This window comes from Chenopodium album, chromosome 6 (assembly GCF_948465745.1).
Source record: "Chenopodium album chromosome 6, dcCheAlbu1.1, whole genome shotgun sequence".
In the NCBI taxonomy this organism is placed as follows: domain Eukaryota; kingdom Viridiplantae; phylum Streptophyta; class Magnoliopsida; order Caryophyllales; family Amaranthaceae; genus Chenopodium; species Chenopodium album.
The window spans coordinates 64,617,637-64,641,352 of NC_137839.1; the positions used below are offsets into that span (position 1 = coordinate 64,617,637).

General features: G+C 33.0%; 1 protein-coding gene across 1 annotated transcript; it reads left to right on the top strand.

Annotated features, from left to right (window-relative positions):
- Positions 1-259: 259 nt before the first annotated feature.
- On the top strand, positions 260-8,136 carry LOC145637059 (GDSL esterase/lipase At1g29660-like). Its single transcript, XM_081688573.1, has 5 exons — positions 260-488; positions 2,301-2,425; positions 2,693-2,932; positions 3,059-3,299; positions 7,898-8,136. Exons 1-5 carry the CDS (start codon positions 260-262, stop codon positions 8,134-8,136), a joined length of 1,074 nt encoding a protein of 357 aa, XP_081544699.1.
- The last annotated feature ends 15,580 nt before the right edge of the window (positions 8,137-23,716 follow it).

Consider the following 23,716-nt stretch of genomic DNA (forward strand, 5'->3'; position numbering starts at 1 on the left):
CAGATGATAAGACCAACTATCAACGAAATTATTCAATAAAATGGGCATCAACTAGTCTTAATCCTTTAATAATTGATTTTTTTTAAACAAATTTAAACATTTTGAAATGACGTACGTTGCATGGGTTTCCTTATCATAATAACGTGCTTTAACTCTATAAGTATGGTAGCAACATGCAATCCATGAATCCAACACCACTAATCTCATCTTCAGTATCACAAAGTTGTAAGACTAACTTCTCACGCAATCAATTCCCAAAATGTTACGAATTATAATTTTTGTTATTTTTCTGGTTTGCGGGGTTTTGGTTAAGGGTGAACCAAAAGTGCCATGTTACTTCATTTTCGGGGACTCGTTGTCCGATGTTGGAAACAACAATAACCTCAGGACAATGGCTAAAGCAAATTACCCGCCGTATGGGGTTGATTTTCCTGGTGGTGTACCAACTGGCAGGTTTACCAATAACCGAACTATTGAGGATTATATATGTAAGTATACCTCATATCATCAATTACCAAAAAGGTTTACCTCATTGATCCGTCCTTTGAAAAATCTGTTAGATAGGAATGAACATAAATAAAATACCAAATATATTAAAGAATTTATAGCTCAAAATTCTAATCACTAGCTTGCAATTCTTTTGACAAAATATATTTTAATTTTTTAACAATACTTCAACAATATTTTCTTTTAGCTTTGGCAGGTTTTGTTATACCCATATAAAAGTGCATACATTCATTATATTAGTATTAAGCAATAGTATGTAATATTGTAAAGAATACACTATACACAAAATACATTGGATGAATTGTATATGTTGTGTGTACTGCCAATGCCGTGGATATAAGACTGGGAATCTCGACCATATAAAAAGAAAATGATGGCTTTGATGTGTCTATTTATTTATGTGTAAAATGTGTAACTGAAGTTTTGGGCCTATAACATACGGGCTTCGTCATGGCTAGTGCCCGGACACCATGACGTGCCGGCTTGGTCATGGCTATTGCCGGACATCGTTACTTGCCGACCATCTCGGGCCGTGCCAGTAGGTTTGGTAAGTCATGTCGTGTCGCGTCGGGCCTGGGTGATGGCGGGCCATGCCACCAAATGGCACACCCCAGCTCACAGCACAGCCCACGTGTCTGGCGGGCCGGGTCATGCCAGGCCACGAGCTAACCCATTATTTTTATTATATATCAAATACTTTATTATTAATTAATTAATTTTAATATCTAAATTATTTTATTTTTATTAGTTATAGTTTTTTTATATTATTATGGTTCTTTTTATTATTTTCATTTTATAATATTTCTTTTAATTGTTTTTATTTTTATTATTTATAGGTTATTTTTAATTATTTTTATTATTATGGGTCGTGCTTGCGGGTCAAAAGTTTGTGCCGCCCACGGGCTCATGCTGAGTTTGTGTCGAATTTTTAATTTTTTTCACAACAGTACACGGCCCATGGCCCACCCCTCGTTTTTCGTACCATGTCAGGCTGCTATCATGTCGTGCCCTTGTCGCCCGCGGATTGGCCCGACCGATACCCAGCTCTAGTCATGGCTATGCTAGTGGTTAATCATAGACTTTCTTGATATACTTGAATGGTGGTTAATTTCAAATTAATAACTATTATGTCAATCTATATTCTATATCATAGGGCTAAATTACAATAGTCTTGTCCTATTTTAGCATATAACTAAATCATTACTCGTGCGTTATATGGTGGTGATAAATAATTTTTTTCATATTTCTATTATACTTTTTTAAGTAAATATTTCTATTATAATTTTGTTGATAACTTTTTAACATGATTTGGCTCGCTTTAAAACAAAATTAGTGATTATTATTTTATGCTACTCCATCATAATATTTACCATGCTACTAAAATGATGGTTAGATAGAATATATTTAATATTGCATTATCTATTGAGCTTATATATGTTTAGAGTTAAAGCTAAAGAACTAAAATCCAAAACTACAAGTATACAACAATGTTGATGTCAAAGTTGATCAAGTTCCACAATTTTTGTTTCACACCTTTTTAGTCCTAGTTTCTAGCAAGTAAAATTAAAGGGCAACCAAAAAAACAAAATGATGACATCATATGTAAATTTAGAAGGAAAGTTTTTCAAGAAAACTTGACATATAAGACATTTTAGTCAATTAATGATATCAACATATTTTGGATTTGGTAATACATAATATTTTGTTCAATTAATAGATATTCTCTTTATTTATTTTTGCAATTTTGTATTGTAATTTGCTTAATAGTATATTCAAATTTGTTGATTTTACAGCTACATTTCTGGGATTCGATGAGACTATAGCTCCCTATAAAGATCTAATGGGTCAAGATATTTTGAGAGGTGTCAATTTTGCATCTGGTTCTGGTGGAATTCTCATGGAAAGTGGAGCACAATTGGTATGATTGTAATTTCTACTTGTATAATACATACATTTTTTTCTAAATAGACAATGACATTACTATAGCACGAAGTAACTTGCTTCTCAAAAAACATAAACAAAAAAAAATAAAAAAATCGTACAATTAACAAACCACAAACTCTCAAGTATATATGACAAGTTAGGAAATAGTTCATCAATAAATTCGTACTAGTACTAACTAAATATGTACCTGACATAAGCCTGTAATATAATCATTTGTATTAATCATAAAATTTTATCACAGGGTGATCGGATATGGTTGGATCGACAAATACAAAATTACATGATGACCATCTTAAGGCTCCAATTTATGGTTTTCGGTCCAGTTTCAAACTACTTGAACAAGTGCTTATACACTGTGAATATTGGTAGCAATGACTACCTTAATAATTACTTCTTGCCGCAATATTATCCTTCACAGAGGCTCTTCACCCCTGATCAGTATGCTGATCTATTAATTTCTCGATATAGATCACGATTACGGGTATTTTCTTTGTTGCTTCTCACCACTGATCCCTCCTTAATCTATATATTTTAAGCAATGATGTTAACTAACATCGATTATGTTTACTACACATTAATTTTGGTTTTATTTTTGTTGTTGTTTTAGACACTATACATTACTGGTGCTAGAATGTTTGCAATTTTCGGCATTGGTAATCTTGGTTGCATTCCGTCACAAATTATTAGGAACAATGCAACTGGCTGTGTGGATGAAATCAACCAAGCCGCGAATATGTTCAATACAAAGCTTAAATCGCTTGTGGATGAATTGAATGCGATGCTCCCTGGGGCTAAATTTACACTAATTAGTCTCTCCAACCTGCAAGCCCTAAGCCCCCTTCCTGCAGGTACGTTATGTAAAAATTTAACATGTGTACTAAGCTAGTTGTCACATTATTAGTTCAAACTACCAGTGGCGTATCCAGGAATTCCGAACTGTGGGTTCGGAATCTTAAAAAACAAACGATGCTCATATATTAATTAAATATTCAATATATAAGTTCAAATTTTTTATTACAAATGGATGGATTAAACAGTTACAAAATAATAAATAAAAAAGAAACCCTACAAAAGCATTCTTCAAGTTTTATACTTTAAAAGCGTGCTAAAACATTACTACTTCTATAAATGATAAATCTATAATTATATTGTAAAAAATCAATATTACACCAAAAACAAAAATCCCAAGTCGCCAATAAACACAAATTTGACAATGAAATTTTTTTCTAATTATCAATTAAAAGACCAAGTAAAAATTTTAAATTCTAAGTTTCTAAATTCAATTTGTACGTCAACAATATATCAAAACTAATTAAACAAATCAATAATTAATCTAATTATCACTAATTTACAAACAAATAAAGATTTAAGAATTAAGAGGAGTAGAGGAATAAGAAGACTGTTGAAACTAATACGTACTAAAGGATAAAAACAATAATAATATTAGATAAGTATGAAGCAAGTAAAATAAAGAACTCATAATATTTCTTCATGCTTAATTCACCAAATACAAGAGCCATATATGTAGGCTAACAAACAACAAATAATAAGCTAAAAAACTGAAAGTATAATGCCATGATAAAACCCACTAAATAAACTCATTAACTTCTAAATTCATTTGACTCTCTAACTTAACAAAATGACCAACATACTACTCCTAAAATTATTGACCCAACTATGGACTAACTCATGAAGAACAACGGAAGAAATCGAAAGGGAAAAAAAATGAGGGTAGTTGGTCTCGAACCCATGATCAAGAGGAGCCTCACTACTCTATTAGTTACTCCCTTACCAATGTGCCAAAGTTACATATTTGTTTATTTACTTCACAAAAATTTCTTTTAACCTTTTTTGTTTTCTTTTTTTTTTTTTTTTTTTAAAAATATCAAAACTTATAATTTTTTTTCAAAAAATCTGGGGGGTTCAATGAACCCCCTTGAACCCCCCCTAGATCTGCCCATGCAAACTACACTAAAACTAGGAGTGAAACTAATTCGGTTTAAAATCAAACCGAACCGCAAACCTGAACTATGGTTTGGTATTTTTTTCTAATGTAGTCCGGTATGGTTTTATAAAAAAAAAAAAAAAAAGTTGGTTTTCGGTTTGATGAATTAAAAACCGAAAAAATTAAAACCAAACTGAAATTTCGGCCCAAACCCCAAATTTACCCTAGCCCAACTGTGATTTTAGCCTAAGTATATACAGGAAGAAAAAAAAAATCTAATCTTACATCCATCCTCTCTTAGCCTCTCATTCTCCTACTCTCAGCTCCTACTATAGTTGTCAATTTGAGTATTCAAGTCGGGTTCAGGTCGGGTTAAATCAGGAACACGTTATGTCGGGTCAATATAGCCTCAAATCAGGTTTAGATTCGGGTCGGGTCAATTTAGATTCAGGTTATTCTGGGTCGTTCACCCTTTTGGGTGTAGGTCGGGTTCGATTTGAGTAAAATTCATGTCAGGTTCAATATCAGATTCGGGTTGTGTTGAGTTGAGTTTGAGTGGGTTAATAGATGATACATTGGGGTTCGGGTTAGTGTTGGATCAAATTTGATCGGATAATCTTAAAGTTGGACCATTCTTGGTTTTAGTTCAAGTTCAATTCGAATAAATATTGATGTTTAGTGGTCAAGTTGAATCTACATATATAGTTACACCTAGCAAAATTTGATGAAGCATTAGCAAAATTTTATTAAACCTATACGCGAAGTAAAAGAGAACAAAAAGTATATCAGCCGAACAAATTGTACCAATATGTTGTTAAGGATTGAAGGTTTACAAAATTGTACCAATATATAAGCTGAAAAAAAAAAAAGTATATAAAATTTTTCATTATACCTTCCATGACTCGGGTCAATAATTGGTTGTGTTGGGTTATAACCGTTTTCAGGTTCAAATTGGGTCGGGTACTGATTCGGGTTCGGATTGTTGTCGGGTTGGATTAAATTGGTTGACGGTTACCATAAGGTTGGGTGTAGGTTTGGGTTCAGGTCATAAAGTATTGGATCAAATCGATTGGCTTTTAACATCAAGTTGGATTCAGGTCGGGTTATAAGTCACTAGTTTCACCACATTGTTCGGGTATAAGTCAGGTTCAAATCATTGCCGGTTTAGGTCGGGTTCTCGGGTCAAGTCAATTTTTGACAGCTCTAGGACCTACTCTTCTACTCGCCGATCTTAGCCTTACACTGTCGACTTTTCTCCACGCATCATCGCAACAACGGTTATGAAAGCCCTCGTTGAACTTTAAAGCATGGGCGGATTCAGGGGGGGTTCAAGGGGGTTCATTGAACCCCCAGATTTTTTGAAAAAAAATTATAAGTTTTGTTTTTTTTTTTTTAAAAAAAAATAAATAAATAAATATGGTTAAAAGAAATTTTTATGAAGTAAATAAACAAATATGTAACTCTGGCACATTGGTAAGGGAGTGACTAATAGAGTAGTGAGGCTTCTCTTGATCATGGGTTCGAGACTAGCCACCCTCATTTTTATTTCTTTTTTATTTTTTTTTCCCTTTCAATTTCTTTTGTTGTTCTTCATGAGTTAGTCCATAGTTGGGTCAATAATTTTAGGAGTAGTATGTTGGTCATTTTGTTAAGTTAGAGAGTCAAATGAATTTAGAAGTTAATGAGTTTATTTAGTGGGTTTAATCATGGCATTATACTTTCAGTTTTTTTGCTTATTATTTGTTGTTTGTTAGCCTACCTATATGGCTCTTGTATTTGGTGAATTAAGCATGAACAAATATTATTGAGTTCTTTATTTTACTTGCTTCATACTTATCTAATATTATTATTGTTTTTATCCTTTAGTACGTATTAGTTTCAACAGTCCTCTTATTCCTCTACTCCTCTTAATTCTTAAATCTTTATTTGTTTGTAAATTAGTGATAATTAGATTAATTATTGATTTGTTTAATTAGTTTTGATATATTGTTGACGTACAAATTGAATTTAGAAACTTAGAATTTAAAAATTTTTACTTGGTCTTTTAATTGATAATTAGAAAAATTTTACATTGTCAAATTTGTGTTTATTGGGGACTTGGGATTTTTGTTTTTCCGTGTAATATTGATTTTTTGCAATATAATTATAGATTTATCATTTATAGAAGTAGTAATGTTATAGCACGCTTTCAAAGTATAAAACTCGAAGAATGCTTTTGTAGGAGTTTTTTTTTATTTATTTATTATTTTGTAACTATTTAATCCATCCATTTGTAATAAAAAATTTGAACATATATAAAATATTTAATTAATACATTAGCATCTTTTGTTTTTTAAAATTCCGAACCCACAGTTCGGAATTCCTGGATACGCCACTGCTTTAAAGAATTGGCCACTACTTTCAGTTTCGGGAGTGATACTACCAACCTATTTGATTTAATGTGAGGAATTTTGTGTTTGATTAAGATTTAAGAATAATCATTGGGATTAGAAGGTTATTTTGCGAAATTAGATATTCTTAGGGAGATTTTTGTACGCAAAGATTTCTCACCTTAAAATGTGGAGAAAGGAAGATGAATGCTAAAATTAGTGGTCAATTAATCAGTGTATGCGGTAGTAAGAGAAGAAGACATCAAATTGTTGTCAATCACCATTATTGATCAAGAAAAAGGAGTAGTAGAGAATCCGTAGAGGAAAAGAATAGAATTTCAGAAATTTAGAGATTGAAAAATCAGAAAATTTAAGGTTTATTCGACATCAATTTTGGTTTTTAGTTTTCTGTTTTTTTGAAAACCAAAAACAAAAATCAGGAAACAAGAAAAAGGTGTTTCCACTTTTCTATTGTCAGTTTACAAAATTATCATAATTTTAATAAGGTTATATAATTTTTGATTCATTATGGGACACATATCATATACTTTTAGAAAACAAAAAACCAAAAAATAGAAAACCACAGCAATGCCAAACCATCCCTTAGGAGTTAAAATGTAGAATCTAGGATTAAAAATTTAGAATTTAGGGATTAGAAATTTGGGGTTTAGAATTTGATTGGCTCCGATATCATGTCAATTTAGAGAGAATAGAGTGAATAGTGTGTTGTATTTCGTATTAGCGTATACACAATTATATATACAACGTATGAGATTAGGGCGTAACATAACACCAGCCCATTAGCTATACATAGTATATGGTCCAACACGGTGTCTATATTCTTCCTTTTTTACATGGTTTGAAAGCCCACAAAAAATTGCAGATTAAGGCCCAAATAACAAGGCCCAAATACTTCGTGTTTCGGTTTGTTTTTTGAAAACCGAAAATTATGTGGTTTGGTTTCAAAACTAAATTGGTACGGTGTAGTTTGGAAAATCCCAAAACCCGAATTAGAGTGGTTCGGTTTTAGTTTGGGCTATAAATTAAACCGAAAACCGAACTTTCACCCCTATCTAAAATAATGTAACTTCTATATATCTAATGTACAAAAGCATATTGCTTGATAATGCAGGTATTAATTCAAACTCGACTTGTTGCAAATTGAGGAGTGATTTCCAGTGTGAGCCTTATAGTACACCATGCGCCAATCGAGACTTGTATGCTTTCTTCGACGGATTTCATCCAACTGATGTTATAAATGGAGGAGTAGCAGAAGCTGCATATAGTTCTCCAGATCGTCGGATCGCTAATCCGATGAACATCAATGACTTAACTAGCAATCAGCAGGGCAAAGCGACGCACAGACATTAGTGACACTGTATTATTGTTGCTCCACATATATTATTCTATTAATCAACATTCTTATTTTTTGGTGATAACTAGGGTGTACCCGTGCAAAATATACGGGATATATAAGAAAAAATATATTTAAAATGTGGAAAGTTGATTTTGATGTTCTAATTTAGACTTGAGTTGTACTGGTCGGTTTTGTTGAACGCTAAACTATGTTGTACTGAATATTAATAATCGTATTAATAATGTGTTGACATCTGCTGTGATGTGCTGTGCTGAAATATAATATTCTATGCTTTGCTTAGAAGCTCAAAAACCAGGATCTTACTCTTTTATGTCGGTGGCCACGCAATGCTATTTTGGGGTTTACTTTTTCAAAGTTATAGAGGTTATCCGTTCAATGTTATAGGGGTTACTCGCATTACTCGGTTAGTGTCATATGGGTTAGTGTCCTTCTCTAGGAGTTACATACTTTGTTCTGTTGCAAGTTGTTATTCGCTGAGGCCAGTTACACAAAAATGTGTTGTATATTTTTTTTTGTTTTTGATGATTAAAGAAGTGAAAAATGTTTGGAGGGTAGTCCCTAAAAAAATGCATATAACTGAAGGGTTGGAGATTTAGAGTTCTAAAGTGAATTGTCGATAAAAGAATTGTATACTCGTGCTGATGCATGACATATATTATACTATGTACCAAAATAAATACTCGTAAAACAAAGTGAAATGTTAGTATGTAGTGTTTAAAAAAAAGTGAAATGTTGGGGATTTTGAGTGCTATAGTAAATTGTTGATAAAAGAAATGTATACTCGTGCTAATGCATGTCATATGTTATACAACGTACCAAAAAAAAAAATCACAAAGTGAAATGTTAGTACTAGTCCCTTTAAAAAAAAAAAAAAAAAAAAAAAAAAAAAAAAAAAAAAAACCAAAAAGAAATAGTGAATGGGTAGTTATTGATTTTTTAAAAAAAATGATAAAAAAAAAACTAAAAATAAAATAGTGGAATTGGTAGTTATTTTTTCTTTTTTTTTTAAAAAAAAAAAAAAAAAACCCTTAATGCATGAGAGTTGAGCATTTGGGTTTTGGAGCACTCTCATCAAAACGACTCTGTAATTATATTATAGATTCCCACATTTCTTGTTTTTTAATTTTTTTAATTTTATCATTTGTGTTGCTTATAAAAGTATTGGACCATTGAATAAAATTAGGAAAAATTGTAAATAACCACTGCTTAAATCACCCAAAATTGATTTTACCGCCCCATTTTTTTTCTTTATTTTAAATAACCACTTTAAAAACTGTAAAACGTTAAAAATCGCCACTTTTAGTCAATTTTTTATTCAATTAGGACAAAAAGTGAAGAAAGCACACTAAAGAAGGAAGAATAACCTTCAAAAATTAGCTTATAAATAAACGAAAACATGATCTGACTAATGTTAAAAGGTGTTGATTTATAATGTTTTTCACTTTTAGAGGTGGTTATTTAAAACAAAGATAAAATGGGGTGTTAAAATCAATTTTGGGTGATTTGAGAGGTGATTATTTACAATTATTCCATAAAATTATCTTCAATGGTCCAATTCTTTTTCTTCTTGTCAAATTCCCTCTCACATCATTAGTTTTCAATAAATTACAACACTCACAATGGGTGACTCAAGACCCTCCCCACAACACTCTCTCTCATATTTTGGGCTAGCTTACCACAATGTGAAAGGTGACTCATGGGGTGAGGCTTCTCCCTCTTCCAAGTAATTGACAACCTCGGCACACGAGCCCAGTGACAAACTTTTTTCAAGAAGAAGACAAGTGAAATTTTTTTCATATTTTCATTTAATTTTTTTGCCTAAAATTAACATATACGAGTACCAATTTTTGTAAGGATTTTTTGTGATAAACTACTTTTTATATACAACTTATTGTGAAAAACTACCTTTTAAAAAAATTGTTGTAAATGACTACCTCTTTTTTAAAAAATGTTGTAAAAGACTACCTATTAATGGAATCTAGTCGTTGACTTTTTTCGCCGGCGTTGACTTAGTCACATGAGTAGCACATGCCCTTTAATGACCCTTTTCTCACCCATTTTCCCCCAAATTTCACGAATTCCTCCAATTCAGCCCCTTTTTGTAACCCTAGAACCCTAATTTCTCGATTTCTTCTCCAATTCAGCCCCAATCAATTGAATTTCCTTCCTATTATTGTAATTTTTCCTTAAATCCATGTGTATTATCTTGCTTAATTTGTGCAAACCCCCTTTTCAATTGTAAGGTATATGCGAAAATTGAATGTTTAAAGCGATTGTGTTTTTATGTATTGATTGCGATTGCGAATTTGATGCAGGTGCGATGACTTTTCCTTCCACAGACTAGTGCAATTGTGGTTTGAATTTAGGGAAGTTTGAAGTTTGTGAGAGGAATTTACAATAATTAATTTTTGGATGGGAATGTGTGCTGATAAGAGAAAGGGAAGGCGCTGCTGTGAGGATCGCGGAATTGCGAAGTAGCTAGTGTGGGCTTGGATGTGTTAGATTCAATAGGCTGGAGGTGGTTTCAAGTGGCTAGGGTTGTGTTGGTTTTGGGATGCGTGAAGGTGTAGGCCGGGGTGTTTTGATGTGTTGTGGTGGTGGGGCCGGTGGTGGTGTTGCTGGTGGTGCATAGAAAAACAAAGAAAAAAATTTTTTTAAAGGTCATGTGACTGGCACATGGGTGGTCAACGCCGGCGACAAAAGTCAACGACAAGATTCTGGTAATAGGTAGTCTTTTACAACATTTTTTAAAAAATAGGTAGTCATTTACAACAATTTTTTTAAAAGGTAGTTTTTTCACAAAAAAGTTGTATATAAAAGGTAGTTTTTCACAAAAAATCCTTTTTTTAATTGTAGTGAGCTAGCCCACCATTTTGAAAAAAGTAAATGAGTGACTCAAGTTAGTGGCTAAAGTTAATGGAATATGATGTGGAAAAATTAAAATTAGAGAGAGAAATTGTGAGTTACTCCACCAATGTGGATGCTCTTATTAACTCCACTATATTTCTTTTACAATTTTTTAATACTCCACTTATCCCACTTAACTTTTATTTTATTTAAGCCAATTAATTGCCTAAATTCATGTGCTGGTCAAATTGTAACACGGAGAGAGTATGTATCTAAATCCAAATGATGGTTCTTACTCCATCAGTGTTGATAAAGCCACTAGAGTAGGAGATTGCAAATTTTAGAATAGATATGTGGAGATAGTTCTATTAATTAAGAAGAAAATTGGATTCATTTAGGTAACTGTGCTCAGGTTTGCTTATACAGAAGATCATGTCAATAAAGATAAAACAATGGGATACTTGTAACTGTATGTAATTTCTTGGTCAGAATTAGCTAGTTTGCTTTTCATATGCTCGCACATTGCACTCCTTAATGTCCACCCAATCGATCCTTAATTATATAACACAAAGGAACCCATAAAATTCCCTTAATAGCCATTAATTTATTTGTCCTAAACTAGGAAATTTTAAACAAGACACGCTGCAACTAACAAACATAAAATCGTAAAACAAATTACACGTTCAAATTAAACAAATTTGCACACTAGTCTTAAAATCATCGATAAAATAATCAAAATACACGTTTCTTCAAGGGCTACATAATCTTTTACTTTCTTTATATTGATTATTATGCACAGGGACTTCTGTCACAATAACAACACAAATCAATTAACCTATACTAAAAGCGAACCTAAAGTGACACTTGTCACAATGTTATAAAAAAATTTCCCGCCTTTTTATCTTTTCTTTTTTTTTTTTTTGTTTTTTTTGCCAAATTTTAATGACTTCCATTTTATAACCTACCATAATACTTATTTCCATTTTGACAACACATTTAATCCAATCATACTCAATTTAATTTTTTTTTTAATTATTATTTTTCAACATATATTTTATATACTATAAATCTTTTAATTACAAATATACTAACATAGTTTAAAATTAAGGTATTGACATATATCATCATCCAAGATTATCATAATATTATTATAATTTTTTTCCTCCGACTTAAAATTTATTTTAATTAAAAATAGGAATAATAATTTTGGTAGGGTACTTTGTATAAATCTTACAAATATACATAACGTTTCTAACTTTCTACGAACAACTGAACAAAATCATTTTATTATATTATGCTCCTCCGTTTTTCATAAGTTATGGTTGAATTTGCACATTTGTTGAGACACAACTTTGACCATCAATATCTTTAATTAGAGACTATTATTTTGTTACAAATATTTTTTTTGGATAAATTTGTTGAATTAATATCATTCTTTATAAATTTTGTTGTACGAGTAAAGTTTAATTATGACCGTGCATGGCACGGGATTTAACCTAGTGTTTAATAAAGGCGGATTTACACTAATTTAATGAATGGCGAGCTTCTGGAAACCAATAACTGCCAAATCTAATGTCCCGCACGTGCCGCATTTATTATTGCCAAAATATAGAAGCACTTTCTCTCTCTTCCTCATTCATTCACTAATTACTTTCTCTCTCCTCGTTTTTTCTTTGAACTGCGATTTCTCTCTCGATAACTGGCGATTTCGAGCTTTTTCTCTCTCTTCAATCGACGATTTTTGAGCATTTTCTCTCTTCTCTTTCACTTGTGAAGTTGTTATTTGCTAAATTCAGGTTTGTTTACTTACTTTTTTTTTTTTGAGATTTTTGATAGTTTAAGTTGTTTTGATTCTTCAATTTTTAGGTTTTTTTATTTTGTTTTTGTTTTTGATTTTTGTAGTGTTTTATTCTGCAATGGTGAAGAAGAAGAGTACAAAGAAGTCTGCAGATGCTGAAGAAGGTGTGTTTACTTAAATGTTTCATCATTTTATCAAAATTTTCAATTGAATTTTTGCTTATATATGTTGAATTAGTAATGCATGTTATTTTTATAGTTTTCACTTGATTTTTCATGAAGATTATGATAATTTAATTTGAATTTTGAAATTGATATGTTTAATTTTGCTTTATTTTATTGTCCATTGTATATACTTTGTTAAAATTTGTTATACATGTGTTGTGGTGTTGTTATATGTTAACCAATTTTGCATGTTTGTTTGTAGAATTTTTTATCATTGCTTATTATTCTTCAAATTTTTCATGTTAGGTTTTTAGCAGAAAATGCTAATTAAACTGATTTTAGGTTTAGGTTTTATGTTTTAGTTAGAGTATGAGTATAGTAGGCATATATGTATTGTGTTTGTGCATCTGTGTTTGAGTGAGTAACATGTATATGTGCATTGTGTTTGTGCATTTGTGCATTGTGTTTGAGTAATAGACATATTTATATGCTTGATAATGGTAACTTTATGATGTTAAAAAGGTCACTTTATGTTGTTAAAAGGGTCACTGTATGCAGTTACAAGGGTCACTTTTTCAGTTAAAAGGGTTACTTGTTGTGGTTAAAAGGGTCACTTTATGCAGTTAAAAGGGTCACTTTATGCATTTAAAAGGGTCACTTTTTGTGATGTGTTTTGAGTAACAGGAATATGTGCATTTTGTTTGTGCATTTGTGGATTGTGTTCTATATGTGTCATTTATTTGCATGACAAAGGTTACTTTATGTTGTTAAAAGGGTCACTTTGTGCTGTTAAAAGGGTCACTTTATGTAGTTAAAATGGTAACTTTTTCAGTTAAAAGGGTTACTTGTTGCAGTTACAAGGGTCACTTTATGCAGTTAAAAAGGTCATTTTATGCATTTAAAAGGGTCATTATGCACACTATTCTGAATTTTTCCATGAGTAATTTTTGAATTTGTAATTTTTGGTTATTTCTCTGTATTAATTAGATACAGGTGGTTCAATAGGTGGATATCGTTATAATAAATTGCCTTCAAAGGGAAAAGCAAAGCCTAAAGAGCCTGCTAAGGGCAAAGAAGTACCTGAAAAGACCAAGACAGTTCCTGAGAAGGCCATAATAGTTTCTAAAATGCCAAACCAGAGTCTGAGAAGGCCAAAATTGTACCTAAGAAGGCCAAAACAGTGCATGATTCTGATTTCGAAATGCTTTCTGATTCTAATTTTGAGACTTTTGTGTAAGCATACATCTTTTTTTTTATTTGCATTTTTTAATTATATTTTGCTTTTAGTTTATATTGTTTTATTTTTTTTATTATTATTATTTAGGGAGCGAAGACGCTTGATTGCAAGGTGTAGACCACATACATTGGAATTTTTGTTGCAGAACTTTAGTTCTAAGCAAAAACAGACTGTTGAAGAAGTTGATTTTGGTGGTTTATTACATTTGAAATTGAAAACTCTTAATCGTCAAATGCTACCTTGGCTTGTTGAAAGCTTCAATGGTGGTAGCTGCATGTTTACCATTGCTACTGGTAAAGAATTTGTTGTTACTAGAAATGATATATGCGATGTGTTTTGCTTGCCTATGAGTGATATTTGTGTTCCTGAACTTAAGAAAAATTCTAAAGATGAAAGTGTACATAAACGTATCATTCAGGAATGGAGATCTGATTATGGTCTTTCTGATAAGCAACCCCTTCATTTGTCGAAATTGGAGTCTCTGATGGTTGATTTGGTTGATGGAGGGGAAGAATTTAAGAGGTGTTTTGTTCTTCATGCTATGTCTAACGTTTTAGCTCCTACTACTAATAGGACTGTTTCATTAAAGTTGCTGAAAGCTGTTGAAGAAGTTGATGAAATTAAAGCTTTAGATTGGTGTTCATATGTTTTGAAAAAGTTAAAGAAGGCTGTTCAGAATTATAAGAATGATGAAACTGCTCAAAATGTTAGTGGTTGTTTGTTGGCTTTGCAAATTATGTATTTTCATCGTTTAAATTTTCAAGGTGAAAAGGAAAGTAGTACTCTTCCTTTGATTCAACATTGGACGGATGCTAAGATTAAGAAGCGGATTAATTTAGAGATCAAATGGTTATAGGCAGGGACCGTTGGATGCTTTTACATATCCTGTGTCGCAGCCTAATATTAGGAAAACTATTGTTAAGAAACCTCGTACTTTGGGATATGATCAGGGTGCTTCTATAAGTGGTACAACTGGCCACATTTGAGCTTCCGGAAGGTATTATGACTGATGAAGAAATTAAAGAAATTTCAACTGATGTAAGTCTTCTTTCTTTTTTATATGTTTAGTTATTATCCCTTTATGTGCACAAAAGTTACCCTTTATGTGTACAAAAGTTACCCTTTATGTGCACTAAAGTTACCCTTTATATGCATTAAAGTTACCCTAAATATTTAGTTAAAAGGGTTACTTTATGCATATAAAAGAGTCACTTTATGAATTTAAAAGGGTCACTTTATGCATATATTCTGAATTTTTACTTTTTTTTTTATTATTATTTTTATTTGTAGCATTTGTTTAGTTTCTTCTTTGTTCATATGTTTATAGGTTGTTCATGAAACATTTATTTTGGTTAAAAGAAATATGGATATTTTATTATTGGTTCAGTCAACTGGTTTTCAAATCTTGAGTGAGATGGTTTCTTCTCGCAGAACTGTTTCATTATCTTCTTATGATGCTGTTGCAGTTTCTCAAACTGAACAGCTACTCTCTGATCCTCAGTATCTGAAGATTTTAGATGGTTTAATTGATGAGTGTAATAAAATGAAGTCTGTACATGAGATGTTTCATGGTTTTTATGAACCTGTAGAAGGTGATAAAGTAGTTGTTCCTTAAAATGAACCTGCACAAGGTTTCAATGAAGATATTCCTAAGGATGATGACAATGGTCATGGAAAAAGTGTTAATGAAGGTCTTAATGGTGCCGGACCTTCTGGTATTATTCCAGCTCCTACTGAAAATGTTCCCGCTGGACGTATCATCAGAGCGAATAAATCTCTATGCTCACTTGACTGTGGGCCAGTAGGTGTGCATCTGCCTTTTGTGACTCTGTTTTTGAAGGGTAATGCTCGGATTTACAGGAATTTGCCTCAGTTACATTTTGAAGTTCTCGATTATTGTTTGCTGGAGGATGATTCAATGAATAGGAAGTTAACTGTCATTTTTTATGATAATTATTTTTTTTTTTTGTTTTTTTCCTCTATTTTTTTTAATGCTGATCTTATTTTTTTATTGTTGCAGTGAGAGCCTTGTTACTTTTGGAATAAATTTTTTAATTCCAAGAGAAAACATGGTGTCCCTTGTTGCTCCACTTAGGATTCGATGGTGCATTATTGATTGCTACTGTCTGTATTTGAATGAGAAAGCTTGTTTTGAGACTTCTTGTCCTCGAAAATTCTTCTTTGGTGTGAGGCAAAGTGTAAGTAATTTGTTTATATATATATATATATATATATATATATATATATATATATATATATATATATAGTTTACATTCTTGCATGTTTGTGAAAACATTGGCAAAGGTGACATTTCTAGTGCTGTTAAGAATTTGCACGATATATGGGAAGGTTGGGTGAGCTATGAGAATCCAGAATGTGATATAATGGATGTTGAACTGGTATATTCATGCTAAACTTAATATCATAACTTTAAAAGAGTTCTGTTTATGATATGCTCTGTCTAAATCACTTTTAATTTTGTTGTTTCAGATCTATTTTCCTATTCTTATTGAGAATCACTACATTTTGTTTGTTATTGATCATACAAAAGAGTTGGTATATTATCTTGACAACATTATCTTGCGTGATTCTGGTCTTGAATATACAAAAGAATTGTCTTCACACTTAGTATATTTGTGTAGATTTATTGTTATGCTTTTGTTGATTCATTGTTTCTATTTAAACTTTTTTTATTTTATTTTAATGTATTCTAAACTTTTATATTTTATGTTAGTGTGTTCAAATGGGTGCTTTTCTTGGCAAAAGAAATCATCCAAAGAGTTCTCAGCTACCTTCTTATAGGTTTCAAATTGTTGAGTTGGAATGGAGAAAAGATAAAGTTGACAATTTGGACTGTGGGGTCTTTGTCATGTATCACATGCTCCATTTCGTTGGCGATCCGAATTGTTCAAATTAAATGCACTCAAAACAGTAATTATTCATATATTTTTTCAGTAGTTTTTTACTTTCTAAAGCTTTTATTAATTACTTAATGATATTTTTTTTCCTGTTGTGATGAGATTTTTGGAAGGAAATTTCTGCGATGAGTGATCCGTACCACACTGGTGCTGTGTGATTAGAATGAATCTAGGAATGATGTGTTGTCAGAATTACCCAAGTTCAACGAAAAGAAGAAAGATCCTTCTTATGTCACTACCACAAAAACTAGAATAAGAAACGCAAGATACAGAACGGTTAACTTAGATAGGCGATCTCTAGAATTATATAGAACACCTATCTAAGTTAACCGTTCTATTTGATTTATTTTATTATTTTTTATTAAATTGTGATTTTATTATATAGAACGCATTTCTTAGTTAACCGTCCTATTTGATATGTCCATATTTTACACTTGCAATATAAATCGCCCCACTTAATTACCAATTCTATATGTTTAATATTATTTTTTGAAAAATAAAAAAGAAATAAAAAAAAATCTAACATATGTTACATATCAAAAGCCCAAAATTCTAACCCTAGCTCCACAGCCGTCATTCACTCATTCTCCATAACTTCCCCTCTTTATTCCTCTTCTCTCATTTCTTCCCTTTTGTGAAATCCTTACTTCCTTCCCTGCACCTTCATCCTTCAATGTTCTTAAAACACCGAGATGATGTCCAATTAATCTGCTACCCGTCGTCTTCTTCTTCCAGTTTAAGTAACTCCTCGAAACACAACCTATCAGCATCAATGTAGGGAATAATTTCAAGCCTTTAAATCCCACTAGCTTGAACCCCACTGTGATCATACACTAAAGTACGATGGCGTCCAAAAGGGAATAAGATAGAGCAAAAGAGTCCCCAACAAGTTTTTAAGGAACTTGTAAACCGTTCACAGGATGAAGGTTACACCCCTTAACGATCCAAGAGATCATCAACTCCATAAGGTCATGAACCAAATAAGGGTTCGGAGATGATGGTACAAATCCAACCTAAAAGAGATTGAACCTGACCTAATAATAGGCCTCTACTTTATTCTGATCGTATTCATGTGCGCTTTCTGATTAACATGCAATCAATAGGTTAATCCTAAACCTGTTTATCTATGTTGGTTGAATTTAATGCACGAACAAATCTATTATTAGCGATCACTTGAATTATAATCACAATTAACCCTAAACAAGATTATAAAATATCTTATTAAGCGTGATCACAAGAACAAATTCCCTTTAACATGCATAAAAGGCGATCAAGCAATAATAAATATCAAGCAACATAATAAATAATAAATATCATGAATAAAAATTATAATCATCACAAATAAAATCATCATCAAAATAATAAAAAATTATAACAATTTTAATCATAATCATATTCATATTAATATTAAAAGCATAATAAACATAGAAAGATCCTAGGCATGATACTAATAAGATTAATAACAAACCCTAGCATGTCACTAAGCAATAAAAATCAAATATTTAGCCCTAACATGATACCAACAATCATAAACATTAGGAAGAGCATAGGAAGCATCATACTTTTAATCGTATTTGATATTAAAGTTACCTTAGACATGATACTAGGAAGATCAAAACGCCCTAACATAACATTAGGAATCATAATAACAACCTAAGCATGATTTCTACATAATAACATCAATAAAAACCATTAAAGTACTTACTTTGATGCCTCGTACCTCTTTCTAATTACAAATTACACACGTTAGTAACTTCAATGAAAATAATAAACAAACAATTAAATTAAATAATTGAAAGAGAGATTTGGGACCAAACCCTCAGAAATTAAACCTTTCACATCTAGGGAGAAGACAACTTCGAATATGGCTAGGTGTTTCTAGATCTTGTGAATGCGGAATTTTGTATGAGAAAACCAAGTTTTGAAGAAAGATGAATGAGAGAGATGAATGATTAACCGAAAATTAAAAGAATGCTAATAAATGAAAACTGATTGAAGGTGAATAACTTGCGAATAAAGAGAATTGGTGAATCAAAACGGAGTTTTTAATACGATATTTATAGAGAAAATCAGCTAAAAAAGATAAATTAACAAAACAGAGTATGACGCTCCGGAAACAGAGTTGGCGCCAACCCTAGCTAGCTGGCGCCAAGCCTGGTTCTAGGCGCCAAGGCCTGGGGTTGGACGCCAAGCTTGATTTCAACGCGTTTTCGAAAATCCGATAAGTTTACCGTACTGGAGGATAAAATAATATAATTTCTTCGAAAATGCTATTTGATTTTGATTAAAACTCTGAAAAGTCAACAAAGTCAACTTATCAATGCTAATTGAATTAGGAATGAAAAGAACCTTCTAGAAAATTCTAGAAGACTAAAACCATTCCTAATTGCATTAGGAATGATAAATCATATTAGGCCCTCCCCTAGATCATTGGGCCGCATATAAAGCTCAAACCGGGCCCAGTTTAGTAAATTGGCCATAACTTCCTCAATATTTATCGGAATTGGGCTTATAATATATCATTGGAAAGGTCTTTGCAAGCCCCATCCAACTACACCACTATTGGACCCATATCATGGACCAACCAAACTGGATTGGCTGTTTTCTTAAAATAAAGTTTTCAAAAACAAAGAGAAGAGAAAAGAAATTAAAACTTTCCGCACCACTAGACCTTCCACACTTTCGTTTCATTTGATTATGATTCGACGTGAAAGGTACTCATCACTGGGTTTTGTTTTGGGGAGACACAAATGAGTGTCTACAGAAGCCCCCACTCTGACTGAGTTTGGAGAAACGCAAGTTTCGAAAACAAAAGTCAAAGTATCGATAGGGACGGAGAATGATTCAGAACGTTCTGCGATCCTAAATCACTCTTGTAACGCCGATACCTGCAAAACTTGTGTTAGTTACACAGATAAAAGAGTTAAGAAACGCGTATCTTCCACCGTCGAGCACACGTCTCTGAAAGTAACCGATTTGCTGCCGCTTTGCTGTATCCTTGCTTTGATGACCTTCTACAAGCTAGAGAATGTCATCCCGCTTGAAAACCGCTACGCCTGTAACTGCTTCCAAATTAGAAGATTGCTTCGCCTGAAACTATCCTCTCCGCAATGATAATATTCCACATCCTAGGGAACATTATCGAAGATTGCTTCTCTTGAAACAATCCTCAGTTGTTTGTGACAACTCTCCACAATCTAGGGAACGCCACCTTGCTGTTTCGATGTTCACTCGTCTCTGAACAAAGAGCTTCTTTTTGATATGTTCAATTTCCGCTGTGATAGTCTTCGAAAAGATCACTGCTTTTTAATCCTTAGTGCTGTTATGCCAGTACGTCGGTGTTTTGCTGCTTGTGAACCAGTATGTCGGTGCTTTTGCTATGATGACAATCCTCTTTTCTTTGGAAATAGTTGCCAACACAACTCCTGTATGATGTATGACAATCTGATTTAGGGAAAGTTGTCAATGCTTCGTAACAATCCATCCTCGGAAATATTGCCACGATGAAGCGACAATCCGTATCTCGGAAAATTTGCCAAAATCCAATTTTTGGAAAAGTTGCCAATGCTTCGTAACAATCTTTCATAAGAACTTTGCTACGATCGACAATCCACATCTTGGAATATAACTCTTGAAAGCAATCCATGTTGGAAATTTGCCAACGCTTATGCGACAATCCTTTTAGGAAAATATTGCCACAATTGACAATCCGCGTCATGGAACATTTGCAAAAAAGAGTCGACCGATAATCCACTTCGGGAAAATTTGCCACTTACTGAAATGAATGAAAATCCACGTTGAGGAACCTTTGCCGAAATTTATGATGAATAGAGACCTACAACAATCCTTTGGGAAATTTTGCCATAGGGAACTGGGTGTATGACAATCCAATCTCGGAAAACTTGCCAACGAGCCGATGAATGTATGACAATCCGAACTTGGAAAAACTTGCCAATAAAAAAGGATCACGACAATCCATGCTTGGAAACTTTGCCAGAGTTGACAATCCAATCTTGGAAAAATTGTTGTTTAAGAAGAATGCGCGACAATCCATATTTGGAAATATTGTCGTTTAAGTGCTTGCTTTTGAACCAATTGTAATGAGCCAGTGTTTTAGGCGCTTAAGCTAAGTGAGACGATCTTTTGTCAAGTCAATCACCTACTACGATTGTAATCAAGCCGACTACTAATCATGTCAAATTGCTTATAGGGTCTAACTGGCGTACCAAGGAACCCGAAATTGCTGCATGAGGTCGAAATCACCTTTCTAAGAGGCTTCGAGCTCTGTCGTTGCTGAAATATCTCTGGCGCCAGGAATTGGATTAGGGTCTTCCCTATTCTGCTGCACTTGTATTTATTTTGACTATAGAACTTTGCCAATCTTTTTAATTATCTTAGGGTTGACCTAAGGCTTAAAGTTGCTTAACTCATTGACTTGACACGACTCAAGGCATAAACTTGACTCTCTGTGATTGACCGACTCGAAGTAAAATGACACGTGTGACTCGTGACCCGTGTGTGCATAGTGTTGACTCAATGTGACTCAAAAATGCAAAAAGCAAAAATTTTCCGTAATTGTGGAGGGTTTCCGTCATTTTTGTGGAGGGTACCGACTTTCTCCCGAAAAAGAAAGACGTGAAAAAGAAAATCAAAAGTTTTGAAGGTGCATGTTGAATGAGCTTAGTCAAATGTCATTTGATACTATCTCTCAAGGTGCAAGGATTAATCTATCCTAGGTTATCTCAACTGTTGACTCCATGATGAAAGCATTTAGGTAACTTAGGCACGGAGGCTAAGCACTTCATACTTCATGATGCAATGATAATTATGATTGATGAGTGATGTTGATATGACAAATCATGCTTCAAAGTTGTGATTTCATGACAAAGGGTTCCTAAGGGAAGTATATTTGGTCATGTATGTGTGCGGTGTGTGAAAGTGACACTAAAGCTAGGCCGCAAGAGCTAAGTGTGTGGGAAAATATTATTGTTAGAAGAGCCAAATAATGGTGACTCTTAGGCTAGGTAAGCTAATGATGTAGGGATCAAGCCCCCAAGTCTAGCTCTAAGTGAAAAAGGGATGAGCATAGTAAATCCCTTGATATGATCATGGTGGAAGTGTGTGAATGTGAATATGAATGCATGTTTATTACGGTCGCACCTCGATGTGAGGTTGCCTACGTATCCGTTAGGAATCAGGCCGTACGTAGCTCTAGCCAAACCTCGCACAAGTGTGTGTATACCTCAAAAAGGTCTTTTAAGGGTTGTAACGTGGTTAGGCTAAAGGTTATAGAAAAAAGGGATAAAGGCTCAAGACCCTAGATAAGCCCCTAAGGTGTGCAACCTTGCTTTTGAATATTTGTATTTTTATGCTTGAGGTTTTCTACTCTTTTTTTAGCTCTTTCTTTTGTTTTATCATTTATTTCATTTTTATAAGTGTGGGTAATCTCGATCATGCGGTCTATCACTCACTTGGCATTCATGTTTCTCAGGCACGGTACCGAGCACTCGATAAGAGACGCAATCTGAGACGTGTTCTTATCGAAGATATTTTCATATCAAAGACATTGGAACACTTGCCCTTTGTACACTTTATTTATTGATTTGCTCTTGCTTATCTTTGCTATTTTAGTCTTTTGAATCACTCAAGCTTTTGTTCTTTTTTTAGAATTGCATAAGTTACACACCATCCCATCCCAAGGTTAGGTAGATTTAGGTTGAAAAAAGAAAGGTCTATCGTTAGACGAGGCTCAAAGTGGTTTATGAAGAAAGGATTGTAAATTTGAAGGGTGAGAGGAGATATGATGTGGCTACAAGGGGTGCCTTAAATCATTAGTATACCTTGTGCTTGGTTCGACATGGATTCTTTTTTTTTTTTTTTTTTTTTAATGCAATAAAATGAAATGATCATATATAAGGAAATAAATGCTCATTTTATTAAAGAAAATAAAGAATCTACAAAATTAATCTAAGGAAAGGAAAAGGTGCCTATGCTAGACTTATTGGGGAAAGGAAAAAAAAATGAAAAAGAAATAGAAAAAGAGGCCATGAAATCTTGTCGTTGCAGCTCGCCTCTTGTCTTGTGTCATTCGCTTCATCATCACCCAGTCTTCTCGCTAGCTAGAGGCAATGGGACCTTGTTTGCTTCTATGAGGTCTTGAATGAGATTTTGAAACCTGTAGCATTCATCAGTGGTATGACCGTTTCCTTGATGGTACTTGCAATAGGAATTTGGATTCCATCTTGAAGATCGATTTTCTGGTGTTGGATCCTCGGTAGGGCCAATAGGTTTGATTAATCCTCGATCATAGAGACGATCGAAATCAGCATCGTAGGTCATTCCAATGGGTGTGAACTCTCACCTGGGTTTCCTTTTAGATCCTTGATTATCTATGGCTAAGACACCATTATGGTCAAAGGTACTAACATTATTACTAGAGTGGGCGTTTTCGGAAGAAAAAGGATTGTCGCTCTTCTTTCCTTTCCAGCCACCGCGGTTACTATTGTTAGTAGCTTTTTGCTTTGCGAGGTCGTCTTCGATTTCAATTCCGATGTCATAAATGGCCTTGAAAGAATTCAAGTTATGTTGATATTTTAAGTGCTTTGAATA

What these genes read in the sequence shown, in the direction of transcription:
- LOC145637059 (XM_081688573.1), top strand. Translation starts at nt 260, where the DNA reads ATGTTACGAATTATAATTTTTGTTATTTTTCTGGTTTGCGGGGTTTTG. An exon ending in AACTATTGAGGATTATATAT is followed by an intron (nt 489 to 2,300) that starts GTAAGTATACCT and finishes TTGATTTTACAG; the next exon opens with CTACATTTCTGGGATTCGAT. An exon ending in GATATAGATCACGATTACGG is followed by an intron (nt 2,933 to 3,058) that starts GTATTTTCTTTG and finishes TTGTTGTTTTAG; the next exon opens with ACACTATACATTACTGGTGC.